This window comes from Camponotus vicinus, unplaced genomic scaffold (genome assembly GCF_025532165.1).
Source record: "Camponotus vicinus isolate PSW18456_S1 unplaced genomic scaffold, iyCamVici1.0 SCAF_2, whole genome shotgun sequence".
In the NCBI taxonomy this organism is placed as follows: domain Eukaryota; kingdom Metazoa; phylum Arthropoda; class Insecta; order Hymenoptera; family Formicidae; genus Camponotus; species Camponotus vicinus.
This window is the reverse complement of record NW_028141956.1, coordinates 22,991,579-23,016,248: the sequence shown is the minus strand read 5'-3', so window position 1 is coordinate 23,016,248 and position 24,670 is coordinate 22,991,579. Positions and strand designations below refer to the sequence as shown.

Sequence of the window (24,670 nt, the reverse complement as noted above, 5' to 3'; positions counted from 1 at the left end):
GTGTCTTTACGTCCATTTGATCAACGAGCGACAGATACCGGGTGACAAAGTAATATAATCTTAATATTATGTAATCTATGTAATCATATATTGCACATTTAAAATATTATTTACTATTGTTAAAGTTTTACTAAAATTGTTCTTAATAGAATATAAATCTATTGTTGTTTTCTTTATCAATAAAAACCTAGTGATATTAATATTAAAACTCAGTTTGATCAAATTCTGATTAATTTAACTGATAAAATTGTCTCCAAAATTTCTATTTATACAAAGAATTCATTTTAAAACTTTTCACCCGTTTATTTCATGACTATTTTTTATGAATAATGCCAAAAGACGTTAATTCTTTTTCGAAAGGAACATTTAAGTACATTAAATGCAAATTTTTTCATCTCCTTCGTCGGGGTAGCTATCTGTTAAAAAATCTTAAAGGCAATAAGTCAAGCAGTATATCATTTTAAAGGTCTTTTTTGATTCTCTCTAACTTTCTCTTTTTTTATTTAAGTGAATAATAAAATACATTTCATTGCATTAACAAAATACGTATATTACTTAATAGTTATCAATTAAAATAAAATTAGAGTTAATTCAAGAAAGAGAAAAAACTGGCCCTACAATTATTATTAACTTACATTAATATTGATATTGGGATATTTCTTTTATGTTACCCTATATGAGAAGCCAGAATAAGTATCTGAATAGTTTAGATAATAGCCACTTTAGATAATAGCCAACAAATGTTAGCTATTATTCAATAAAAACGTCTCTACATTCTATGATTCCTTACATTGTATATGTCAAGTTAGAAACATACACAACTTGTATGCAACAAAATATTTAATAAAAAACGTCCTTAAAAATAATTTACAGTAATGTTCCCTCAAAAAAATCATTTTTCTAAAAAAATAAAACCTCAAAAAATAATTTTCCTAAAAAAACACTAAAAAATAAAATATCAAAATTAAATATGAAATCAATAATTACTATTAGCCAAGTACTTAAGAGCAATTTGTAAATTTAATATAATATTTGCCATGAAATATCAATCTTACATTGTAGAAATATTATACATAAATTCTCCCTAAGAAATTAAAACGCATTTTATTTTTATTTAGAGAAACTTTTTGATCTTTAAAATCGATACTAAATGAGAATTAGGATTCTTTTAATTCCTAAAACATTTTTTATATAATGTATATAATTAAAAAATTCAAACACAGACAAACATCATTTAATTACATAATGTCTAAGATTTTACATTTTATTGGAGACATATTTGTTTGTAATGTAAACGATCCGGGCACGCCAAGTTTTTATAACTGACTTCGATTTAAAGACTGTGCGATTTAAAACTTGCATAAAATGTTTTTTTTCTCTTGATGGTTGTATATTTGATGAATTCTTGCAAATTATCTCGTAAATTATTTTTTCCTCCGTACATATTATTTACACATTAACGTTATGTTATTGCAATCAATAGTGATAACAGAAAGTGTCAATCTGTTTTCTTATTAGATAAAGTTAAGGTCATTTTCTTCAAGAAAATCAAGTGATGCTTTTTCGCCTCGTGATTATTATTATGTCGATAACAAATCTGCAAGTTGTACCATATAAGATATATGTTTGAATAGTAAATTTATATATACAGCATGTTTTTCAAAATAATTTCTTCTATCTATTATATAATTTTAATTTATTTAATTTTATAGCAATTATTATTTTTCTATTTATTATATATGTATATTGTAAAAATAATACTAATTATATATGTATATTGTAAAAATAATAATCTTGTAATACATTATTTAACTCTAACTTTAATAAAAGATTAAAAATTGATTATATAATTGCAAAAACACATGATATTTTATCATAATAAATATTCAATAATCAATATGAATTTTATCATTCTACTGGCATATATATATAAATTGCGCGTGCTTCATGCGTGCCATTTATCTTTCCAAATATTAAATAAAATCAAAATAACATCTTTCTATCTAACTCTTTCTTTTGCCTATTCTTAGCCTTTTCTTTAACTTTAAATAAAATATTTGAAAGAATATCAATTATATAATATATATTATATATTAACTACAATAATTTTGAAAGATTTAAAAAATTTAATATATATTGTAAGATATATTTAATATTATAATTTAATTTAATAATATTAAATCGTAATAATATTAAATAATGCTAATAAAATTAAATAATATAAATAACATTAATATAATATTTAAAACTCTGTCAAACTGTCAAACAAATTTGATAACAATAATCAACATCAACTCTTATTTCTTATTAAATCATTTTTACTCTGAATACATATCGAATCAAGAAACACAGTAGAGTCTCGCGTCAAGTTCACGCGCAGCGCGAAGCATCCCGGGTATCTATATGCGAGTCGGACTGTTGAGAGTAACTCAGATTATCGGATTTTGGATAACGGCTGAACAGATCGAATTCTTACTAGGCTTAATCGTTAGAGCGAGTTTGAATTGTATAAAGAAAGTATTTTTATTTTTGTGTTGCGTGATCTATAAACGGAGATATCATAACGCAAAGTCGAAATATGAAAATTTTCAATTAAGAAACGTCTTTATCATCATCATCGTCATCAACGCACATGTACACAACACATAGAAAGAGAAAACGTACATTTCCTACTCTCGACGGAAGATTGCGCTAATGACGCTTTGCGATATTTGCGATATTAATGACATGTGTCATATGTGTGACATGTATCATTAACCGCATTTTGAGTAGTGATAAATAATAAAGTGCGTTAAATAATAAATAATAAAATTATTAATTAAAAATTCGCAAGAGCCAGTAAGGTGCGATAATTGGAGCGCAAGGTAAATAAATATATCTATTTTACAAGCCAAATATAAATATATATAATATAATTTTATATATATATATATATATATATATATATAATATATACTTATTCTATATATATTTTTATATAATTTGCTTATATATTTAAAAAAATATACATATATATATATGTATTTAAAAAATATATATATATTTTTTATATATATATTTTTTTAATATAATATCTCTTAGCAAATTAGACTAAAAAAAGAAGTAATATAATCCCCAAAAACTTACCTTTTTAAAAAAAAGTAAAAAAGGGGCGCCAAGTTCATGCACTAATTGTATCCAACTGTCATATTGTCTACAAAAGTAGTGATATAAAAAAATTGCGCCAACTCTCTCTCTCTCTCTCTAAGAATAAAAATTTGTACAAGATAAATAGAAGTACAAAGAAGAAAACTTGTACAAGTTAAATAGAAATATTTTAATTGAAAACATTGTTATACAAAAGTTGTTTTAATTTTCAAAAATAATAATATTAAAAAATTAAAAATTTATTTAAAAATTGAAAACTGAAAATTAATATAAAACAAAAGTAAAAAAAATTTTAATTAAAAAAACTTGGCCAATTTTACTAATGTATTGTTCAGCTTAAAAGTAAATTTCCAAATGTAAATCAATATAAATTAATTAACGAAATTAGGTCATTAAATTTAAATGTTAGACTAATAATTGGAATATATTCAAATCTTTTAGATTTCCATACTATATAAAGTTGATAAAATAGAAAAAATATAAGCTTGAATAAATCTCATAGAAATTTCTAAAGTAAAAAGTATAATTTGTGAAAATAATATAAGAATTATAATAATTAAATTATTAATTGAAGATGCAGAAGATCTTAAAAGAGTTAATAATAAATGTTCAGCAATTATATTTGCTGTTAAATATATATTTAATTGGAATATATGCCAATTTTATTGGTAGCGCCAAGTTTTTTTAATTAAAATTTTTTTTACTTTTTTGTTTTATGTTAATTTTCAGTTTTCAATTTTTAAATAAATTTTTAATTTTTTAATATTATTATTTTTGAAAATTAAAACAACTTTTGTATAACAATGTTTTCAATTAAAATATTTCTATTTAACTTGTACAAGTTTTCTTCCTTGTACTTCTATTTATCTTGTACAAATTTTTATTCTTAGAGAGAGAGAGAGAGAGTTGGCGCAATTTTTTTATATCACTACTTTTGTAGACAATATGACAGTTGGATACAATTAGTGCATGAACTTGGCGCCCTTTTTTTACTTTTTTTTAAAAAGGTAAGTTTTTGGGGATTATAACATTTTACATCGAAGCGGATTTGACTATTGCAATCAAATTTTTACTGTTACAATTAGAGCTGTAATTTGTGACAGTCCAGCACGATCTTTCGTCACATGTACAAAAGGTCACAATGGCTACTTTGGATGTGGAAAATGTAGAGAAGAAGGAAATTATTACAATCATCGCATGTTATTTTTGAATTCGAGTGCAGCTTTAAGAACAGATGAAAATTTCATTAAACGTATTGATGAAAATCATCATACTGGAACATCATTATTTGAAGAAGCAGACTTAGGGATGGTCTCGCAATTCCCACTTGATTATATGCACCTTGTTTGTCTCGGAGCTGTTAAAAAAATCTTACAAAAGGTAACAAAAGGATCTCATAAATGTATTAAGTTTTCTGCTAAAATGATAAAAGAAATATCTGTAAATTTAAAAATCATAGCAAAATGGATTCCATCTGAATTTGCTAGAAAAACTCGGGAATTAGAATATCTTGATCGATGGAAAGCGACTGAATTGAGATTATTTTTATTGTATGTAGGTCCAATTGTTCTTCAAAATTATTTACCAAAGAAATATTTCATCCATTTTATTTCTCTACACTGTGCAATCAGGATTCTTTGTCACGAAACAGATTGCAAAGATAATAATAAATATGCTAAAGATTTTTTATTGGAATATTTTGTAGAGAAATGTACTGAATTATATGGTACCGATTTTTTGATATATGATATCCATAATTTAATTTATTTAGCCAATGATGTTTTAAAATTTGTCATCTTGATTCATTCAGTTCTTTTTCATTTGAGAGTTACTTATATAATATTAAAAAAACACTAAAAAAGGCAGAAAAACCTTTACAACAGCTGCACAATAGAATTGTAGAACGTATTGCATGTAATTTGCATTAATTTTGAAAAAAAGGCAGAAAAACCTTTACAACAGCTGCACAATAGAATTGTAGAACGTATTGCATGTAATTTGCATTAATTTTGAAAAAAAGAAAGATTTATTTTTCGAAAAACCTACAGTGACATGTAAAAATCATAAAATATCGAAAGAACTTGGTATTACTTCATATAATATACATTTTAATAAATTTACACTATCAATAATGAATAAAGCAGATCAATATTGTTATTTGCAAGATAGGACTATCGTACGCATTAGAAATATTTGTTTAGATCATGATGAAAAAACCTATTTTAATTGGAGAATTATTGATGAATTCTATAGCTTTTTCAAATTATCCTATTGATTCAAAGGAGTTTGATATTGCAGTCGGGAATCAATGGTCTCAATAGACAATTATCAATGCAAATAATGTTAGCAAAAAGGCTGTATGTATTCCATATAACAAATCTTATTGTTTTTTGCCCTTGCTACATTCATCTAATTGATTATTATTTTCACAGTATAAAAAATAATGATCTAAAATTAAGAGAATTTAAAACTATTTATTATTATATTATTATAAATTAGTATTAATTATTACTATATTACTTTTACTGATTAACATAATATATATAACAATATACATGTAACATAATATATATAACAATATTCGTTTATTATTTGCATTTTATTTTTATTATGTATCGATCAATAAAAGTTTCAAATTTTGTTTATCATTATTTGAATTTACGCGGCATACCGCTATCAAAAAATCTGTTCTTTTAAACTGAACTAGATGTACTAGTTTAGAATCTATCTATTATCTTTTCCACTCTACATTGAAACCAGAAAGAGAAATTCCAGATAAAAAAATAGATCTAAAATTAGAGGGACAACCGTAATTTTCTATAATTTAATTGTTTTACAGGTATATATGAATGTGCTTTAACGAATGTATTTTTGTGTAGCTGTAACAAAGTTGCAAATAATTATAATAATATAATTTTCCTTAAAACATTGGTATTAAACGCATATGCAAATAAAACTATAGTGTATATGCTATTGTCATTACGAATAATAAAACTAAAATCAATTATGCAAATAAGAAACGGGTTAATTAAAGTGAAGGAATAAATAAAATAACCTATATTTAAGGTTATGCTTAACACTTAAGTTTTTGCAAATTTATTATTATTAGGTGATAAACTTAATTCTTGCCGCTAAATATTGTATATGTAATATTTAGCGGCAGGAATTAAGTTTACCACCTAATATAAATATTTAGACAGTTTTGTTTTAAATATTAAGTGCTATTTCTTTCTTTAAAAATTCATTTTAATCATAAGATATGTTTTCAATTTATTAAATATTTTACTCATAGTAAATAAAGAATCGTTCTAATTGTCTTCAACACTTGACTCAACACTAGACTCAACACTAGATTATTATTTATAAATTACTTTTATTTAACATGACTAAATTGTCACTGTATTTTGTTGCGTATCGTTTGCAATTGATATTGTGATAAATTCAAAAAAATATTTCCATTGATAAAATCATGTAAAACTGATTAAAATTACTTTAAAAAAGTAATCTTTTTCCTAAGTAAATTTATTAATTATCAATTTTACATTAACTTTTTTCTAGATTACTTCTTAAAAAATAAAAAATTTTTAATTCTACAAATATGTATTTTATTGCATTTTGGAAAGAGTGGTGTACTACCATACCAAGTTGTTGGTTATTTAAGGAGTCTAAAATTTTTAAGTGGCCACCAAAATCTAAAAATCCTACTCTTGAAAGCATTAAAGCAACATTGCCGAAAGAAAATTGGAGTACAATTCATTATAACAGGTTTATAGGACCATTTGGTAGGTTTAAAATATCAATGTATTTTATCTTCAGATTTTTAGTATATATTATTTTGAACATATATATATATTCAAAATAATTATATATATATATATATATATAATTATATATATATATATATATATAATTATATGTAGCTTCAAAATAATATATATATATATATATTATATATATATATATATATATATATAATTATATATATATATATATATATATATAATATATATATATATATATTATTTTGAAGCTACATATAATGAAGCCAGAGATATTGAAATCCAAGCTCTTAATATTTCGACTAATGACGAAGATGCATTTGAAGCAATCACAAATAAAGCAACTAATTGTAAGCTACTTCCCATGAAACGTGCAATCAATAAACCACGCCGACTTTGTTCTTCCGATGAAGAATATGATAAGAAATCATGTAAGTATTTAAAGTCATTTTAATTTTACAAAATTTTAAATTAAGAAATAAAAACATTTTACTTTTTAATATTTTCTCTTAAAATGTTATAAAGCTTTATTTCTCGTATATGTATATATTTTTATAGATGTTAGAAATAAAAGACTTCCGAAACTTCAAAAAAATAATATTCCTCTAGGTGAAGATAAAGAATCTAATGAAAAATCTGATGAAAATTCTAATGAAGAATCTGATGAAGCTGCAGAACAAATTCTAAAACCTCACAGTAAATCATTAAAAGAAATTAACTGATTAATTATAAATTAATAATAATATATTAATTTAATAGTTTATTTAATAGTTTATTTAATTTATTAATTTATTAATTTAATAGACCCTCATTTTCTTATAGATATCCAAAAGAGTTTCCAAAAACCTCCAACCAATTATATTTCAAAGAATAAAAATAAAGAATTTACAAGCGAAGATGAAGCACGTAATAATAAAATTTTGAATTAATGATTATTTTAATGTTATTTACTTTAAAATTTTGATTAAATTTATTATTCGTTTATTCAATAAAACATAAAATTTAAATTTTGAAAAAATGCATTTAATCAATTCTTCCACAGGTGTAGCAAAGTGTTTTGTTGACAATGAAAACAATAACATAAAAGGTTTTGATAGTCAACCTTTGGAATATGGAGATTTCTTTAGTCAGGATCCACTTCTAACGAAACAATCTGAACCAACAAACAATAATGTTAAATCAAATAATGAAATATATATATATATCTGAAACATTAAATGATCTAAATGACACGAATCAAATATCGTTGCAACAAAATATACTCAGTAAGTTAAAAAAAAACGAAAATTGAAATAAATTTATATGTTAATTAATATTAACAAAATAATTATCTTCGTAGATTCAGCTCAATTGGATAACGATAAAATATTAAAAAATAAATCAATTATTCTCATAATGTCGTTGAAACTAGTAAGTATTACATACATTTATACATTTAATAAATGTAAATTGATATAACATGAATTACATATAACAAACTTATTCTATGTAAGATTTATCATTACCTCTAAAAATTAATGTATTAAAAAAAATATCAAGTATTAATCTCTATAAAAATTCTCTCTGCAGCACATATACAAAATAATACTGACCGACAAAACGAACGACGTACGTTCGAACATCATGAATTATGTTGCGGTAAGAACAATTATGAACTTCTTATCTGTTGGTTGATTAAATTGTAATATATCCGATTTCTTTTTATAGCATCCTGTCGTAGAGATATTCAGACAATTAAAAAAACAATAAATTCAGTTTATCTTCTTGTATTGGATATGAGTAATGAAGCACCTCGCGATGCTACCAATAATCTTGCTTTAAACTTGCCTATTACATCAGAAAAAGAATTGAAAGACTTTGAAATATTACTAAAAGAATATATCCTTTATTATTCATTATAACTATCATCATATTTAATAATGATGACAATGATTATAATGGAATTCTTTCTTACATTTTTTTTATAAATACTAGCATTAATGTTGTACATATATATTTTCTATTTGAAGTTCGTTAATATAATTTCAAAAATTGTGGAGACTAAAAATTTAGTGCTTTATAAAATATATATCTATATTCTATCTATATGTTCTAAAATATCTATATAATCTAATAAATATTTTATAATTTAATTATTTTTATTTTTCTATTTCAGAGACTATAATTAATTCTCGAATAGATTCTACGATTGATAAAATACAAGCTGTTATTAAATCATGGTTACAACATGCTGGCGATCGTCTTCCTAAAAAAGAAAGAACAAACAAAAAATAAAAATAAGCATTTAAGATAAGATTAGATTTTCCATTAGATCATATTAAGTCATAAATATTCAAATTACCATATTTTACGTCAAATATACAAATTACATATTTTATGTCAAGCATATCTGAATAATATGGAAACAAACATATATTTTTTTTAAGTGATTATATATACATACACAGACACACACAGAAACACACACACACACGTATGCATCTATATATGTATGTATGTATGTATGTATGTATGTATGTATGTATGTATGTATGTATGTATGTATGTATGTGTATGTATATGTATTATATAATAAATTATTGTTAAAATAAATTAAGTAATATATTATTTCAAAATAGCTATTGAAATAAGTGATACTAAAATTAGTTTAATATGTTTCTAATATAAATGGCTTGCTTTCTTTCTACACAGGAATCTGTAAAAGTAAATTCTAACTTATAAAGTTATCATTTAATGACATTAAAATTTTCATTACACAAATTTTAATGTCACTTTTAAAAATCATTTAATAATAATGATTATTTGAAGTAGCGTTAATTGAGAACACTAAAGAAGCACGAAGTTTCTGTTGAGATGCTTAGTTTGACAGTATGAAGAACAGAGAACGATTGATTATTCTTTATATACTATCTTTATTTTTCACATTGTCAACAATAGCTATATTGAAAAAAATCCACTTTGGAAAGCTTGCTAAAAATATATCACCAAAGACTGCGTTTTCTTAGGTCCATATTCTGAATCCTCTTTTGTTGGTAAAAGTACCTCTAAAATTGACTTGTAATCAATCAGAAGGCTTATGAGTCTTTTAGAGGCACTTTAATCGATAAAAGAAAATTCAGAATATGGATCTTAATGTTTTGAATGCTTAAACTGGATGTCTTATTGACATCATAAACATAAACTCCTAAAGATATCTAGTTTAAGATATCTTTTTGATATTTATTATAAGATATCTCAAAAAAGTTATCTTTTTGACGACTTTCAGAAGAAGTCCTTTTGTTCTCTGGATATGGCGCATAAGAGCTCTTTCTGATCTCATTATGTTGTCTTTCTAAAGAAATTTTTGGATATCTATATCTTAAATGAGAGAACATTAAGAGTTCTTTCTGTTATCATCTTGCTGTGTGGGAGAAAATGCAATTAATATAGTAAATCAAGGTTTTGATTGATGTAGTTGCACGACAAGAGAACAATGTTAATATGAATAATATTACTAGATATAATTTAATTAACCATTATTTTGCCAACTTATAAGGTACTAATTTACATACTTCCCAGTGAGCATTATTGAGAGGAAGAAGTCTTTAAGAGGACTTTCTAAAGACTTCATTAATTTCTCTCAAAAATGATATCAATAAGTTATCTTTTTTGCAAGATATCTTTGAAAAGACCTCTTTAAGAGGAATTTTTCAAAATCTCATTTATTTCTCTTGGAAATGATATCAATAAATGTATCTATTTGCAAACTGTCTTTTAAAAGAGCTCTTTATGATATCTATTTATAGATGGCTCTAGAGTCTTAGAAGGAAGAGCTCTTTAAGAGGTCTTTTCAAACATCTCATTAATTTCTCTTGAAAATGTTATCAGTAAATAATCATTTCGCAAGATGTTTCTCAAAAACCACATAACCTATAATCAATCTACCGCATGTGAATGGACCAGAGAGATTATTTATTATATTGTGGAGAAAAAGATTTCTGTGAGTCAAGAAATTGACAAAAATAGAAGATGCGGAACAGCATGTGAGAAATGCATTAAAACTAATCGTAACTGATCTTTTAGCCTACAAACTGTCATGAATAGGACAGAAAAACACGATTGAAACAAGATGCATGAAATTTGTTGACGTTATTATCGGTATGATCTTATTGTCTCAAACTTTTAAATTAGTCCGAATTATATACATTACAAACACATACGATAATACATCACTAATAGCGACTTGAACCTGATTTTTCAACAGTGGCATCTAATGCTCTAGAATTTTAACAGAAACACTCAGTGAACATTTAGAGCATTGGCATAAAATTTACATATATTTAGTGATACTATACACATGCAGCAGGAGCATATTATTCTGTACACTGACTAATATGAATAACAAAATAACTGAATCAATGAATATATATATATATATATATATATATATTCATATATATATATATATATCATATATATATATATATATATATTCGTGCAGAGTAACATGCTCTTGGTGCATCACAAAATATATGTAAATTTTACATATGTAAATTCTTTTATTACGAAATTATAATTAATAAATATTTTTTTCAGAAGTAATCATCAGTGTTAGTGGGAAAAGTATTTCATCGCATAAAATTCAAGCTGTAATTAAGAACTGGCTACAGCATGCTGGAGATCGAATAAGTCAAACTGAAACGACATGAAAAAAAGAAATGAAATTTTTTGAAATATTATAATTATATTGATTTTTATTTTGGATTTTTCTTTAAGCTTTCAGCTTATAATAGAATTTTATTTTTTAAATATGTGCAATAATCTTTTTCTTTATTTTGGTTTGTAACAGAACTTTATTTTTTACATATGGCAATAAAATATGTATAAGAATGCAATAATTTTAAATAATTTTAAGTATATAATAAGAGAAATACAATTTTTTTATGTTTACAAAAACAAAATAAAAGTATATTTTTATACATGAAAGAAAAAAAATAATATATACCACATAATTTCTAATGTTTGTATAAAATGTATAAATTATATATTTATCATAAAAGAGTCGTGTATATATATATATATATATATATATATATATATATATATATATATTATTGAGTATATTCTTTCAAATAAAAAAATATGTAAAAATATTATAAATAAAAAATTCCTAAGCCATATCTGACTACGCATTGAAGATTAAGATTCAAGATTAAAGTTGAAATTAAAGTCCATATCAGATTACGCCTACGCATTGAAAATTTAAGATTAAAGTTGAAATTTGACTAATCAGGACAAAGAAACTTTAGTTCCTTTTATTCTGATTTGTCAAATTCCAATCTTTAATCTTAAATTTTCAATGCGTAGGCGTAATCTGATATGGACTTTACCCAATAAACACATGATGGAATATTAAACATTTATTAAAAGTAAAGTTAGTATAAATGTGGTATAAGTATATCAGATAAACGTTTTAATTTTTATGGTTTTTATACAATCGTATAATATATGATAATGATATCCGTTTTTATTACGTTTGCATAAAACAAAACGGATTTTATGCGTTGAAAAATATTATATAAGAATACGAAAAGAAACGTTTAGTTTCTAGAATGTATCTGCGTCTATTTTATTTCTTAAAATCGTATATTTATGTAATCGAAGAAACGTTTATTGAAAACGTATATAATTTATGAGAAAAATCTCATTTATAAATGTTTACAAAATTCTATTCTATAAATGGTATAATCTAAGTCTTAAAAACGTTAATAAATTGTTGCACGAATAATATATACACACCTGATTTTTTACAACTAAAATATTATACGACTAATAAACATATTTTATTATTATCCCACAGAGCACATGATATCATTCGAATATTCTATACTCATACTGTAAATATACGTTACAGATGTAATATACTGAGAATAATCCCATAACATCTCTTGTATATTATTTTTCATATATTCTCAGAATATACTTTGAATATCTCGTATTAGTATATTCTTTCTCGTATATTTTCAGGATACTCTATAATATTGCATGTGTTTCTTCATTTTGCCGCTACGCGCGCCACCAAACTCGTACTTAATTTTTGGTGAAATGGACATAAAGGACTGGTACTAACATGAATTCTAAAGTTTCTTCTTTTTTCTTTTTAGTCAGTTTAATTTATAATAAACTGACTTAATTTAAAGTAATTTGTCTAATAATCTGGATTCCTTGTTGGAATTCAGAATATTAAACAGATTATTTGAAATTAAAATGAGAAGTAATCCATTTACTGCATTTATTAAGGTATTTCATCTATTACCGAGTGTACTTACATAATTGTACATAGATTATCAAGATCAATATTTCAAGGAGAATCATTTAATAAACACTAATAGGTGTTTTTCAAACGTTTTATATTCATCTATTAGAAATAACATTTTTGTCTGAAGTTTTGTTTATAAAGTAAATAATTTCACATTTTTATTTATTTTTTACATCACGAAGAATCTATTTTTTATTCTACATATAGTCCAACTATCTTCTATATTCATATATAATTTATTAATGTAAAAATATGCTTAAAATATTCTAAAAATATACTCATAATATACCAAGAAATATTCTGAGTATATACTGAGTAGATTTCTAAGGCAGACATAGGAACATCCTCCGTACATTCTCAAAATATCATAGTATATGTATATCGAATATTAGTGGGATATACACAATCTACGTTTGCGATATACTGAGTACATACTCAGGATCTACCTGTGCTGTATGGGATATATATTTGACCATATTTTGAGTTAAATATATATAATAATAAAATGTTTATTAGTCGTATAATATTTTAGTTGTAAAATCAGGTGTGTATATATTATTCGTGCAACAATTTATTAACGTTTTTAAGACTTAGATTATACCATTTATAGAATAGAATTTTGTAAACATTTATAAATGAGATTTTTCTCATAAATTATATACGTTTTCAATAAACGTTTCTTCGATTACATAAATATATGATTTTAAGAAATAAAATAGACGCAGATACATTCTAGAAACTAAACGTTTCTTTTCGTATTCTTATATAATATTTTTCAACGCATAAAATCCGTTTTGTTTTATGCAAACGTAATAAAAACGGATATCATTATCATATATTATACGATTGTATAAAAACCATAAAAATTAAAACGTTTATCTGATATACTTAGGCCCAGTTCCACAACTCGAGTTAACCCGAGTTTAATACGTTAAACTGGGTCCTGATTGGTCAATTCGCCACTTAAACTCAGGTTAACTGGATTATGGAACTGGGCCTTATACCACATTTATACTAACTTTACGTTTAATAAATGTTTAATATTCCATCATGTGTTTATTGGGTAAATCTATCACATTTAGACCTCCCGTAAATACTTGATTTAAACGTATAATATACCATCATGTGTTTATTGGGTAATAGTAACATTTTCTTAACATTTAAAAGAAGTCATTTTGCAGTACTCTTTTAGATGACATTTATAAGAAGTCATGCTACAGTATTCTTTTAGATGTCATGTATATGAAGTCTTTTTTTCCTCTAAAATCGACGCATTAGAGGACTTACTGATATCATTATGTTATCATTCAGATGGCGTTTTCAGACGTCCAACTCTTAAACCTTAGTACTTTTAGAACTCTTTTTGATAACTTATTGCTCACTGGGATCTTTTATTATTCTTTTATTATTCTGTTAAATAAATTAAGATAAAGAAATAAAAATTATATTATTATAATTATTATTATAACTAATAATTATTAATTTATTATTATAATTATTATATTATTATATTTTGGGATTACAGTTGAAAGTTAACAACTTAAATTTTTTTAGTTTTAAAAAGATAAATTTTATTGCACGCACACGCACACGTGTGTATGCACACATACATATACACATAACAAAAGAAAAAAAATATCAGGTAATATTTTGTATTGCTAAATTAAGAATGGAACACAGCCTTATTTGTACAAGAGATCATTAAAACGAAAACTAAATGTAAAATATTCATATTATGTAACGTTATGTCAGTCATTTATGAAAAAAAACTAAAAATGCATCATATATTAAACATTGAATTCTATATAAATACCATAATACAATAATAGAATAACTCTTGACGAGAGAAAGAATATTAACATTGCAATCTTTATTTCTACTTAACACGTCTGGTTAATCATATAAGTTAAGTTAAAATGGCATCAAAATATTAATCTTACATTATAAATATTAATACCCTGTGCTGCAGGCTTCAGTCTTGTGTGTGGATGCTAAATTAACTTATATTATAATACTCTTTTATTTTCCACAATGGCTAATTTTTTCTTTTTTAATTGCAAAGTAGTCTCCATTATTTGCATTTTTAGAGAATGTTCTTGAAGGAATTTTTCTTTTTGTAATTTAATAAATTCCAATTTTTTTTCAATTAATTGTTGGTTGAAATTTATATATTTTTTAGATGGCTGACTAGTTTCGATTTGAACATGTTTCTTCGTTTTATAAACTTTGCTACCTAAAAAAATTATTGATTTAAAAAATTATTTAAAGTTCTCTAATTATTATCAAACTAACGAGAGTTACTTAACAAACTTACTCACCGGTTCTTGTTTATTAAGAGGTTTCTTTAACAAGTGAACTGATTTGTCAGACCAGTTATTATTATTATTATTGTTATTATTATTTTTAATATCTATTTTATCTTGACCTGCAGCTAAAGAAAAAAACTTAATAACTTTTATAGCTAAATTTTAGCTTTTTTATTATGTACCTGTCATTACTTCAAGATCTGTTTCTATTACCCCATCATTCTATTATCTCTTCAACATTCGCTTCTGATGATACTTCTGTCGTTACTTCAAAATCTCTTTCTAAATTCAACAAAGGTAATATATAATCTTGTTCCAAATTAGTACATAAAACTGAAAAAATATTTTTATAAGATATATTGCTTTTTCAATAATTATTTACTATAAAATTTCTAGAATTATATTTAAATAATCATTATAAATACTTTGTAAAGTAATTATATTCTTTTTGAAATTTTAACTCTAACAAGATATATATAAATAATTAAAACATTACATTTTATATACTTTAAATTTATTCTATAATAATAAAATATTATTACTTTGAGTTTTCACATAAATGTTTTTTGTATTTTCTATTTTTCTTAAATTTACATTCATACATTTGTTTTACCTTGGATTATTTTAAATTATACTTTATAAGTTGGGCTTTTTCAAATAATCTAATATTTATTTAATTTTAATAACATGTTCATCCTAAAGTAGTAGTTTATATAAAATTTATTTTTATATTTACAATTACTTACTATTCATATTGTTCGTCTCCAAATCACAATCATAATTATTGTTTAGTCCAAATATTTGTTTTCCAATTATTTCTTTTGTAGCTATATCAACATTAGTTATATCTGTAGGAATATGTGGTCCACCACCAGTTTGACTGTTGCATCTCTTTTCATTCGAAAATTTTTGTTTTGCTCTTTTTTTCATATTAAGATATTTTTCTTTTAACTGCTTGGCATTGCGTGAATTCTGACCACTGTTAGAATTAAATTCCTTTTCTATCACTTGCCAAGTTTTTTCTTTATCCCTCCAAGTAGTTGCATTACTTTTCTTGTTCTCTATTATTGACTTATATTTTTCGACAAGAGCTACCAAGTTATTCTTCATCTCTTCAAAATTGAATGCGTTTATTACACGAAACATCCATATTTGCTAGAATAAATTAAAAATTAAAATTTATTTAATTAATTTAATTAATTATTTCTTTTTTATATAAATTATTTAATTAATTTAATTAATTTATTTTCTTAAATGATTTAATTAATTTAAATAATTAATTTTTTTATATAAATTAATCAATTCATTTTTCAATTTTTTATACCACGACAAATTACATGACAAATATAAATTTATAGGTTAAATTTTTGTCAGTATGACAGAACAATGAAATTATTTTTATGGTAATCGTAATAGCTAGTTCGAGGACTAATATTTCTAAATAAATTGACTTATTAACATTATAATTTTTTATACCAAAAGAATATTAATACCTTCGTTATATTATACTTCCTCTATATTAAACTTCTTGCACCATTCTTCACATTGAAGAGAAAAAGAGGAAAGATAAACGATACAAGAACATAAGAAGTTCAGTTAAAAAGAACAGATCTTTTCTCTGAGTTGTAATACCAACATCAGAAATTGTTTGATAGGTAAAGGTTTACTGAAGGTTGACTAAATAACAAACAATACATTGAAAAATGCAATAACAGTTAACCTGAAAGTTAATCTTCAAGTAAAAGTAATCTGACTAGATAAATTTACCTTTTTTCAAATGAAAAACCGGGGCAGAAACTTATGCTAATAGAAAGTAAACAATTGCGGATACAGTGCATAGGAATCTGCTATAAAGTCATGATTAGATCTGTTATCATTCTGCCGACATGCTGCTAACATTTTGCTGTTTGGGTAATTACATGCATATAAGCATATGCTTCAAAAATCTGACATTTATAATTATTTCATATACATCGTCTATGTAACCGATGTAACAATATTCTAGTATTTTCTACTGAACGTTAAATATCGTATCTGATCTTATAGAAATAAATTGTGCATATAAATATTTAATTTATACTATGTATGACCGCCCACATTAAAAAAAGTAATCGGTCTTCGTTCTATTCAGAATTAAACTGCATGTAAAGATGATAAAAAAAATTGCTTTTTTTAACAGAAAACAAATGTTAAAAAAAATATTTTTTTTCATTGGTAAAACAAATTTTCTTTCATTATAAAAAATTTTCTTATTATTTTTTTAAATATAATATTTTTTTCTTTGTATTTTTTGTTAATATAATGCAAAAAATTCTAAAGTTCTTACACTTTTTATTTTTTTTTCAAAAGTAATTTTGATGAATTAATAAGACTTTTGTGGCAAATTACATCACATAATTCAAATTACATCACAGAAATAATGTTCAGAGATATATAACAAAAATTTTTATTATACACCTATTTATTATCATTATTATTATACATATAATAGAAAATTACTCAAATGTGTGTATATATAATATTATGTTATGTTTTATTATTTTAATCTCAAAAATTTTATTAATCATTAAAATTATTTTATGAAAAAGAAAATAAGTTAAAAATATAAAAATTTTAATTTCTTTAATTTATTATATTAAAATAGTGATTGTAAGGTACATTTTTTTAAGTTACAAACTATGTTTTTGTATTTATAATAAAAATAATTTATTCAAATTCAATTTTTAGATTTATTTTTGGATAATATATCTAATTAAAAATAGTAATTAGATAACTATATATAGTCAATTGGAATGCGATCCACATTTAAAATACTGACGATTAGTTGAAATTATCCTAAAACTCAAAAATAATGAGAAAGCAACTTGCAATATTCAAAATATAATTTTAAATATTCGAAAGAAAAAAAAACAAAATTTTGAAGAAGGTTTGTTACTTATTTTCACGAAAAAATCATATTTTATGAAATAATATCTCTAGCTGTATGTTTCTGATAAATGAAGCCAAACACTACGAGACAATTCCATAACATATCATAAAGCATGTGCCGTTTATCCAGAGAGTTATTAGCATAGCAATAATGTGCACAGCAAATTTCAATGTACACTGTCGACATTCAACTAGAAAATTCGTATTGTTAGTAACATATAATAATGATAGCGTCATTGAGATAATAACGGTGATTAATGAGCGCAGTTACATGGCATAAAATAACTCCGAATTTATTTTGATAATGTATGTCCATTACACAAGACCTGTGTGTGCATATATATCACTAGAGAATCTATATCTATAAAACTATATATATACTGTATACATATATACTATACAGGGTGTCCCATTTTAATCGATCACCCCGAATAACTTTTTTAATTTTGATTGTAGAAAAAAACGTTTCAGACAAAAGTTATACGGTTTCAAGGGGGACATGAGACGGTGCCATTAGTTTGTCCTTGAAGAGTCAGCTGAAACTCACGTGAAGGTCACCTTCAACTTTTTAAATGGGACACCCTATATGCTTTTACATATTCTTATAGCTCATCTCGAGAGCTTTCCAAAACACTATAATTAAGTTAGTTTTCATTAAGTACTTTCCGAGTTATGAGGTTTGAAATAATTTCTTAATTTTACATAAACCGTAAAATATCTCGTAAAATATTCATTTTTCGATTATTTTACCTTAATACTTTTATATACAAAACAATGGGAGGAATCAATTGGTGTAAAGAAAAAACATAGTTATTTTTAAGAAAAAAAATGTAATTGTTAATTGCAAATTACATTTTTTTTTTTCGAACAATTATGTGTTTTCTTTATACCAATTGATTCCTCTCATTATTTTGTACATAAAAGTATTAAGATAAGATAATCGAAAAATGAATATTTTACAAGATATTTTACGGTTTATGTAAAATTAAGAAATTATTTCAAGCCTCATAACTCGGAAAGTACTTAACGAAAACTAACTTAATTATAGTGTTTTGGAAAGCTCTCGAGATGAGCAACAAGAATATGCAAAAGCATATAGAGTGTCCCATTTAAAAAGTTAAAGGTGATCTTCACGTGACTTTCAACTGACTCTTCAAGGTCAAACTAATGGCACCGTCTCATGTCCCCCTTGAAACCATATAACTTTTGTCTGAAACATTTTTTTCTACAATCAAAATTAAAAAAGTTATTCGGGGTGATCGATTAAAATGGGACACCCTGTATATATATCACTCTACAGTACTGTATATATATTTACACTCGCAAGTTGGACACAGTAAAGTCCGCGCCTGCACTGCAGTCACATCGTGTCAATGGCCTGCTGGGAAGACATAAAGATGAGTACTGATAATAAACGACAATTGATACACAATTCTTGCAAATTATACGGCAAATTGTGTATCAATTGTCGTTTATTATCAGTACTCATCTTTATGTCTTCCCAGCAGGCCATTGACACGATGTGACTGCAGTGCAGGCGCGGACTTTACTGTGTCCAACTTGCGAGTGTAAATTCCTTATATACGCTGCAACCCTGCAACGCTGCAACGCTGCAACGCTGAGCCATGGTCATGCCGGAGGCCGGCGACCGGCGGCGTTGCAGCGTTGCAGCGTTGCAGGGTTGCAGCGTATATAAGGAATTTACACTCGCAAGTTGGACACAGTAAAGTCCGCGCCTGCACTGCAGTCACATCGTGTCAATGGCCTGCTGGGAAGACATAAAGATGAGTACTGATAATAAACGACAATTGATACACAATTTGCCGTATAATTTGCAAGAATTGTGTATCAATTGTCGTTTATTATCAGTACTCATCTTTATGTCTTCCCAGCAGGCCATTGATACGATGTGACTGCAGTGCAGGCGCGGACTTTACTGTGTCCAACTTGCGAGTGTAAATTCCTTATATACGCTGCAACCCTGCAACGCTGCAACGCTGCAACGCTGAGCCATGGTCATGCCGGAGGCCGGCGACCGGCGGCGTTGCAGCGTTGCAGCGTTGCAGGGTTGCAGCGTATATAAGGAATTTACACTCGCAAGTTGGACACAGTAAAGTCCGCGCCTGCACTGCAGTCACATCGTGTCAATGGCCTGCTGGGAAGACATAAAGATGAGTATTGATAATAAACGACAATTGATACACAATTTGCCGTATAATTTGCAAGAATTGTGTATCAATTGTCGTTTATTATCAGTACTCATCTTTATGTCTTCCCAGCAGGCCATTGACACGATGTGACTGCAGTGCAGGCGCGGACTTTACTGTGTCCAACTTGCGAGTGTAAATATATATACAGTACTGTAGAGTGATATATATACAGGGTGTCCCATTTTAATCGATCACCCCGAATAACTTTTTTAATTTTGATTGTAGAAAAAAACGTTTCAGACAAAAGTTATATGGTTTCAAGGGGGACATGAGACGGTGCCATTAGTTTGACCTTGAAGAGTCAGTTGAAAGTCACGTGAAGGTCACCTTCAACTTTTTAAATGGGACACTCTATATGCTTTTGCATATTCTTGTAGCTCATCTCGAGAGCTTTCCAAAACACTATAATTAAGTTAGTTTTCATTAAGTACTTTCCGAGTTATGAGGCTTGAAATAATTTCTTAATTTTACATAAATATATACAATATATATTGTTAATTTTACATAAATATATACAATATATATATACAATATATATACAATATATACAATATATATATATATATATATAAATATATACAATATATATTGTGATCGTGCTTTTTATCTTTCTAGACCGTACGGGGCCGTACAGTCGGTCACACAACACACCTTCGGCGCGATTCGGACCTTTCGCACGATCTGCGATCTCGCGTCTCCACTCAAAAATAATCGCGAAAATTTACCAAATGATTAAGCGCTAGATACGAAAAACCGCACCACACATAATTACGCAAATACTATGGACACTAATTAAAAATGAAGAGACAAATGTAATGGAAATTAGAATGTTAATTAGCTTGATAGCTGAGCAACGTAATGATAGAGAAGGTGGTTCATTTGGAACGGACATGAGGAGATCGAAAACACTATTGAGAAATATTAAAGATCTAAAAATATAACAAAATAATATATTGAAGATAGAATAAAATAGAAATGACAATAAGAAATATTGAAGCATGATCGGTGCAATTGACGAAGTACAATGGATGTTTTCAAATGCGCTGAAAGTACTGACAGTATTATTTTCGCGTTCCAAAATTGTTTTCAGCATACTGCAAGAGAATAATAATTATTACCATTTTAACGAAAATAGATCCTAAGGAGTTGCTGACTTCCGGCTGATTCTGCACATATTCTCAAGGTAGTGCAAATTCAATAATGCATATGGCGGCTAATCGGTTTTTCCACATTTTTCGTAACATTTTAAAAAAAAGGAATGCCATTAATAAATGTCATTTTATATTTATGTCATTAATAAATATGTTATTTTATATGTCATTGTATATTTTCGTTATTTTTATTTTTTTTGTCTTTTATTATGACATTGTATATTTTTGTATATTTTTATTTTTTTTTATACTAGTTAAAGTGATTAATTTTCCATTTTAATGTCTTTCCTTTTTGTTGCTATAAAATTGTTTATTACGCGTTGTCAAAATTTAACATATTCTCTCTCTCTCTCTCTCTCTCTCTCTCTCTCTCTCTCTCTCTCTCTCTCTCTCTCTCCCCCTCCCTCCCTCCCTCCCTCCCTCTCCCCCCACCCTCTCTCTCTCTTTCTCTCCCTGTTTCTCTTTCTCTCTTTCTTTTTCTTTATCTATCTATCCCTTTATTCATGTCATCTAGAGACCCTCAAATTAGAGGGTCTCTATACAATACTACAAATGCGTTCCGATTTTCATTGCTTTCACAGTCTACTGACAATTTCGGGTCGACTGAAATGTTGACTGCAGCACCAATACTTCCAGCGTATTTCAGAAGATACCCAATAATCGACTCGCAGTTCGCAGTATGATGGAGTTATGCAGGAGAGACTATAGCCCACATGGTATCAACGTGCGCGGCACTGATGGAATGCGAGCGAAATAAATCAAATTTCATGTGGACGACATACCGATCGCCCGAACGAAAAAACAAGACGATAAGAAAATAATAACAAACGATAAGACATCAATTTAATAAAACCGTGGCGTTTTCGGTCTAATTTTCTGCGGAATATTTCGCCCTTGATCGGCGTAACAATATTCGATAATCTGCAATGGGCGCAACGCACAAAACGCAACCGCAAGATGCACAGATTACTGATTTTAAAACCACTCTTTCAGTCTGATTGGCTGTCGCGGACGACGCTATATCAAAAAATAAAATTGATCATCTTTCTGCGATTTGTCTGCATTTTGCTACAATCTGCATCTACAATCGGAAATATGTTATGGTTTGCGTTGCGGCTTGCGTCTTGCGTGTTGCGTCCATTGTAGAACCGGCTTAATATCCTAAGCGGATTAATCGCAACGCAAAAACACTAAAGAATCTATCGAATGCACTATATGCGAACGACATCAAGAAACACTTAGGATTAGGACGACGATTTTTAAGGGCACTAATCGCGATCCATCCAAGCGCAACGCAAAATCGGAAATCGGAATCACAATAATATGGTTGTCTCACCAAAATTTCTAGAAATTGCGACGCAGGAATAATAGGGATGAACAATAACGAGACACGGAGTCTACGTCCTCTTCTGTCGCACGCTCGCTGAACAGTGAAGACAGTGAGGACCAGAAGGCCCACGGCCCACGGGAGAGCAGGAGACATATCGGTGATCTATTATCCTTGTCTTCGAATGACGAGTTCTGATTGGCACAGGGCCGTGGCGCTTCTCACGTGCCGCCATCTGTTACGGCCGTGATTAGATCCTTTGGACCGCAGGGCTTTCAGCCCAGTGATGCCAGAACGCTTACGCTGGCAATCGACAACATAGTGGAGGGAGTAAGCACACAAGTGAAAATCGCGTGTACAGGTACACGATTTTTGCTTGTGTGCTTATCCCTTCCACTACGTTGCCGGTTGCCAGCGTAAGCGTTCTGGCATCACTGTTTCAGCCGCTTGTGAGCGAAATTTTGGCAGCAGACGTCTCTCTCTTGGATCCTTCCCGAACATAAGATATCCGTCCGTTGGGCACTCTACCGGTTGTCAACGTAATCCTAGCTCGTGTAACCAGGATCACATTAGGGTCGGAGTTTTACACACAAGGGAATCTCGCAAACCCGAAAATTCTGATTTTGATGAAACTTTACACAAATATAGAGGAGGTAAATAGGTGAATTTAGAAATTTTCAGTTGCGGCTCAAAAACGATTCTAAGGGATGAAATCACCTGCGATTTGTCTGCATTTTGCGGTCTCATCGTAGAGAGACTTTCTGCTTTTTTCGATATAGCTCCAAAAATTATTCATAATGTCGGAGAATGTTTTATACAAAAGTTTCATAAAATTGTATCTATTTAGGCTACGGTCGGGAAGATGCTCTGGATACTTTGAAGCGTTTGATTAACCAATCAAGACAAGAGCAGTAAAAATTTCTTTAACTTGATTGGTCAATCAAACGCTTCAAAACATCCAAAGCGTCTCCCCGACCGTAGCTTCCCATACAGCACAGAAGCTTGCATCAACATTGCTGCAATGTTACAACATTGCACTTAGCAGTGTAATGCTGCAGAAATATTGCAGAGACATTATTTTGTAATATTACTTTGGCAATGTTGCAACAACATTTTAACATAGCGAAAATGTATAACATGTGTTTCTTTACTTGCCGCTATGGCGACACCAAACTTAACTAACTCGTATTCGAATTTTCATCTAAAGTGGATATAAGGCCTATAAAGGACTAATGTAGTAATTATATTTCTTGTCTTGTGTCAGTTAAATTTCTGATAAACTGACTTGATTTATTTAATATTTTGAATCCTAATAAGGGATCTAGATTATTAAACAAATAATTTGTTTAATAATCTGGATCCCTTGTTGGGATTCAGAATATTAAACAGATTTTTCTTCATTAAATATATATATATTTTTTTTATTATCTTATAGAACATTTTATTTCATATTTTATTTTTGTTTTTCTGTACATTATTTCTATGTATTTTTCACATACACATATATGTAAATGGATCTTAACA

The 24,670-nt window shown here is 27.0% G+C and overlaps 2 protein-coding genes, 1 long non-coding RNA gene and 1 pseudogene across 11 annotated transcripts in view; 2 read left to right on the top strand and 2 right to left on the bottom strand.

Annotated features, from left to right (window-relative positions):
- LOC145966692 (cytochrome P450 9e2-like) overlaps positions 1–24,670 on the bottom strand; it is a 58,943-nt gene that overhangs the window by 30,451 nt on the left and 3,822 nt on the right. The gene's annotated exons all lie outside the window — the stretch shown is intronic.
- LOC145967208 (uncharacterized) lies at positions 2,249–11,945 on the top strand (annotated as a pseudogene). Its single transcript, XR_014437307.1, has 12 exons — positions 2,249–2,864; positions 4,233–4,527; positions 6,706–6,929; positions 7,178–7,357; positions 7,485–7,622; positions 7,749–7,832; positions 7,969–8,191; positions 8,266–8,336; positions 8,496–8,564; positions 8,634–8,821; positions 10,916–11,063; positions 11,502–11,945. The product of XR_014437307.1 is annotated as an uncharacterized LOC145967208 (transcript).
- Positions 8,851–23,424, bottom strand: LOC145966698 (uncharacterized). 6 transcript variants are annotated; one of them, XM_083090992.1, is made up of 6 exons: positions 23,156–23,424; positions 16,277–16,685; positions 15,713–15,812; positions 15,543–15,655; positions 15,165–15,457; positions 8,851–9,171 (listed from the first exon to the last, which is right to left on the bottom strand). In XM_083090992.1, exons 1-3 carry the CDS (start codon positions 23,300–23,302, stop codon positions 15,748–15,750), a joined length of 621 nt encoding a protein of 206 aa, XP_082947118.1. In that variant the 5' UTR covers positions 23,303–23,424; the 3' UTR covers positions 8,851–9,171; positions 15,165–15,457; positions 15,543–15,655; positions 15,713–15,747. The 6 variants fall into 6 exon arrangements, with proteins under 6 accessions (XP_082947118.1, XP_082947116.1, XP_082947117.1 ...); XM_083090990.1 differs by having other exon boundaries at positions 8,920–9,171; positions 15,182–15,457; positions 15,713–15,863; XM_083090991.1 differs by having other exon boundaries at positions 8,920–9,171; positions 15,744–15,863.
- Positions 17,060–23,417, top strand: LOC145966699 (uncharacterized). 3 transcript variants are annotated; one of them, XR_014437133.1, is made up of 4 exons: positions 20,838–21,080; positions 21,284–21,717; positions 21,804–21,851; positions 22,401–23,417. It is a non-coding gene; the product is annotated as an uncharacterized LOC145966699 (long non-coding RNA). The 3 variants fall into 3 exon arrangements; XR_014437132.1 differs by lacking the exon at positions 20,838–21,080 and adding an exon at positions 17,060–17,441 and having other exon boundaries at positions 21,284–21,851; XR_014437131.1 differs by having other exon boundaries at positions 21,284–21,851.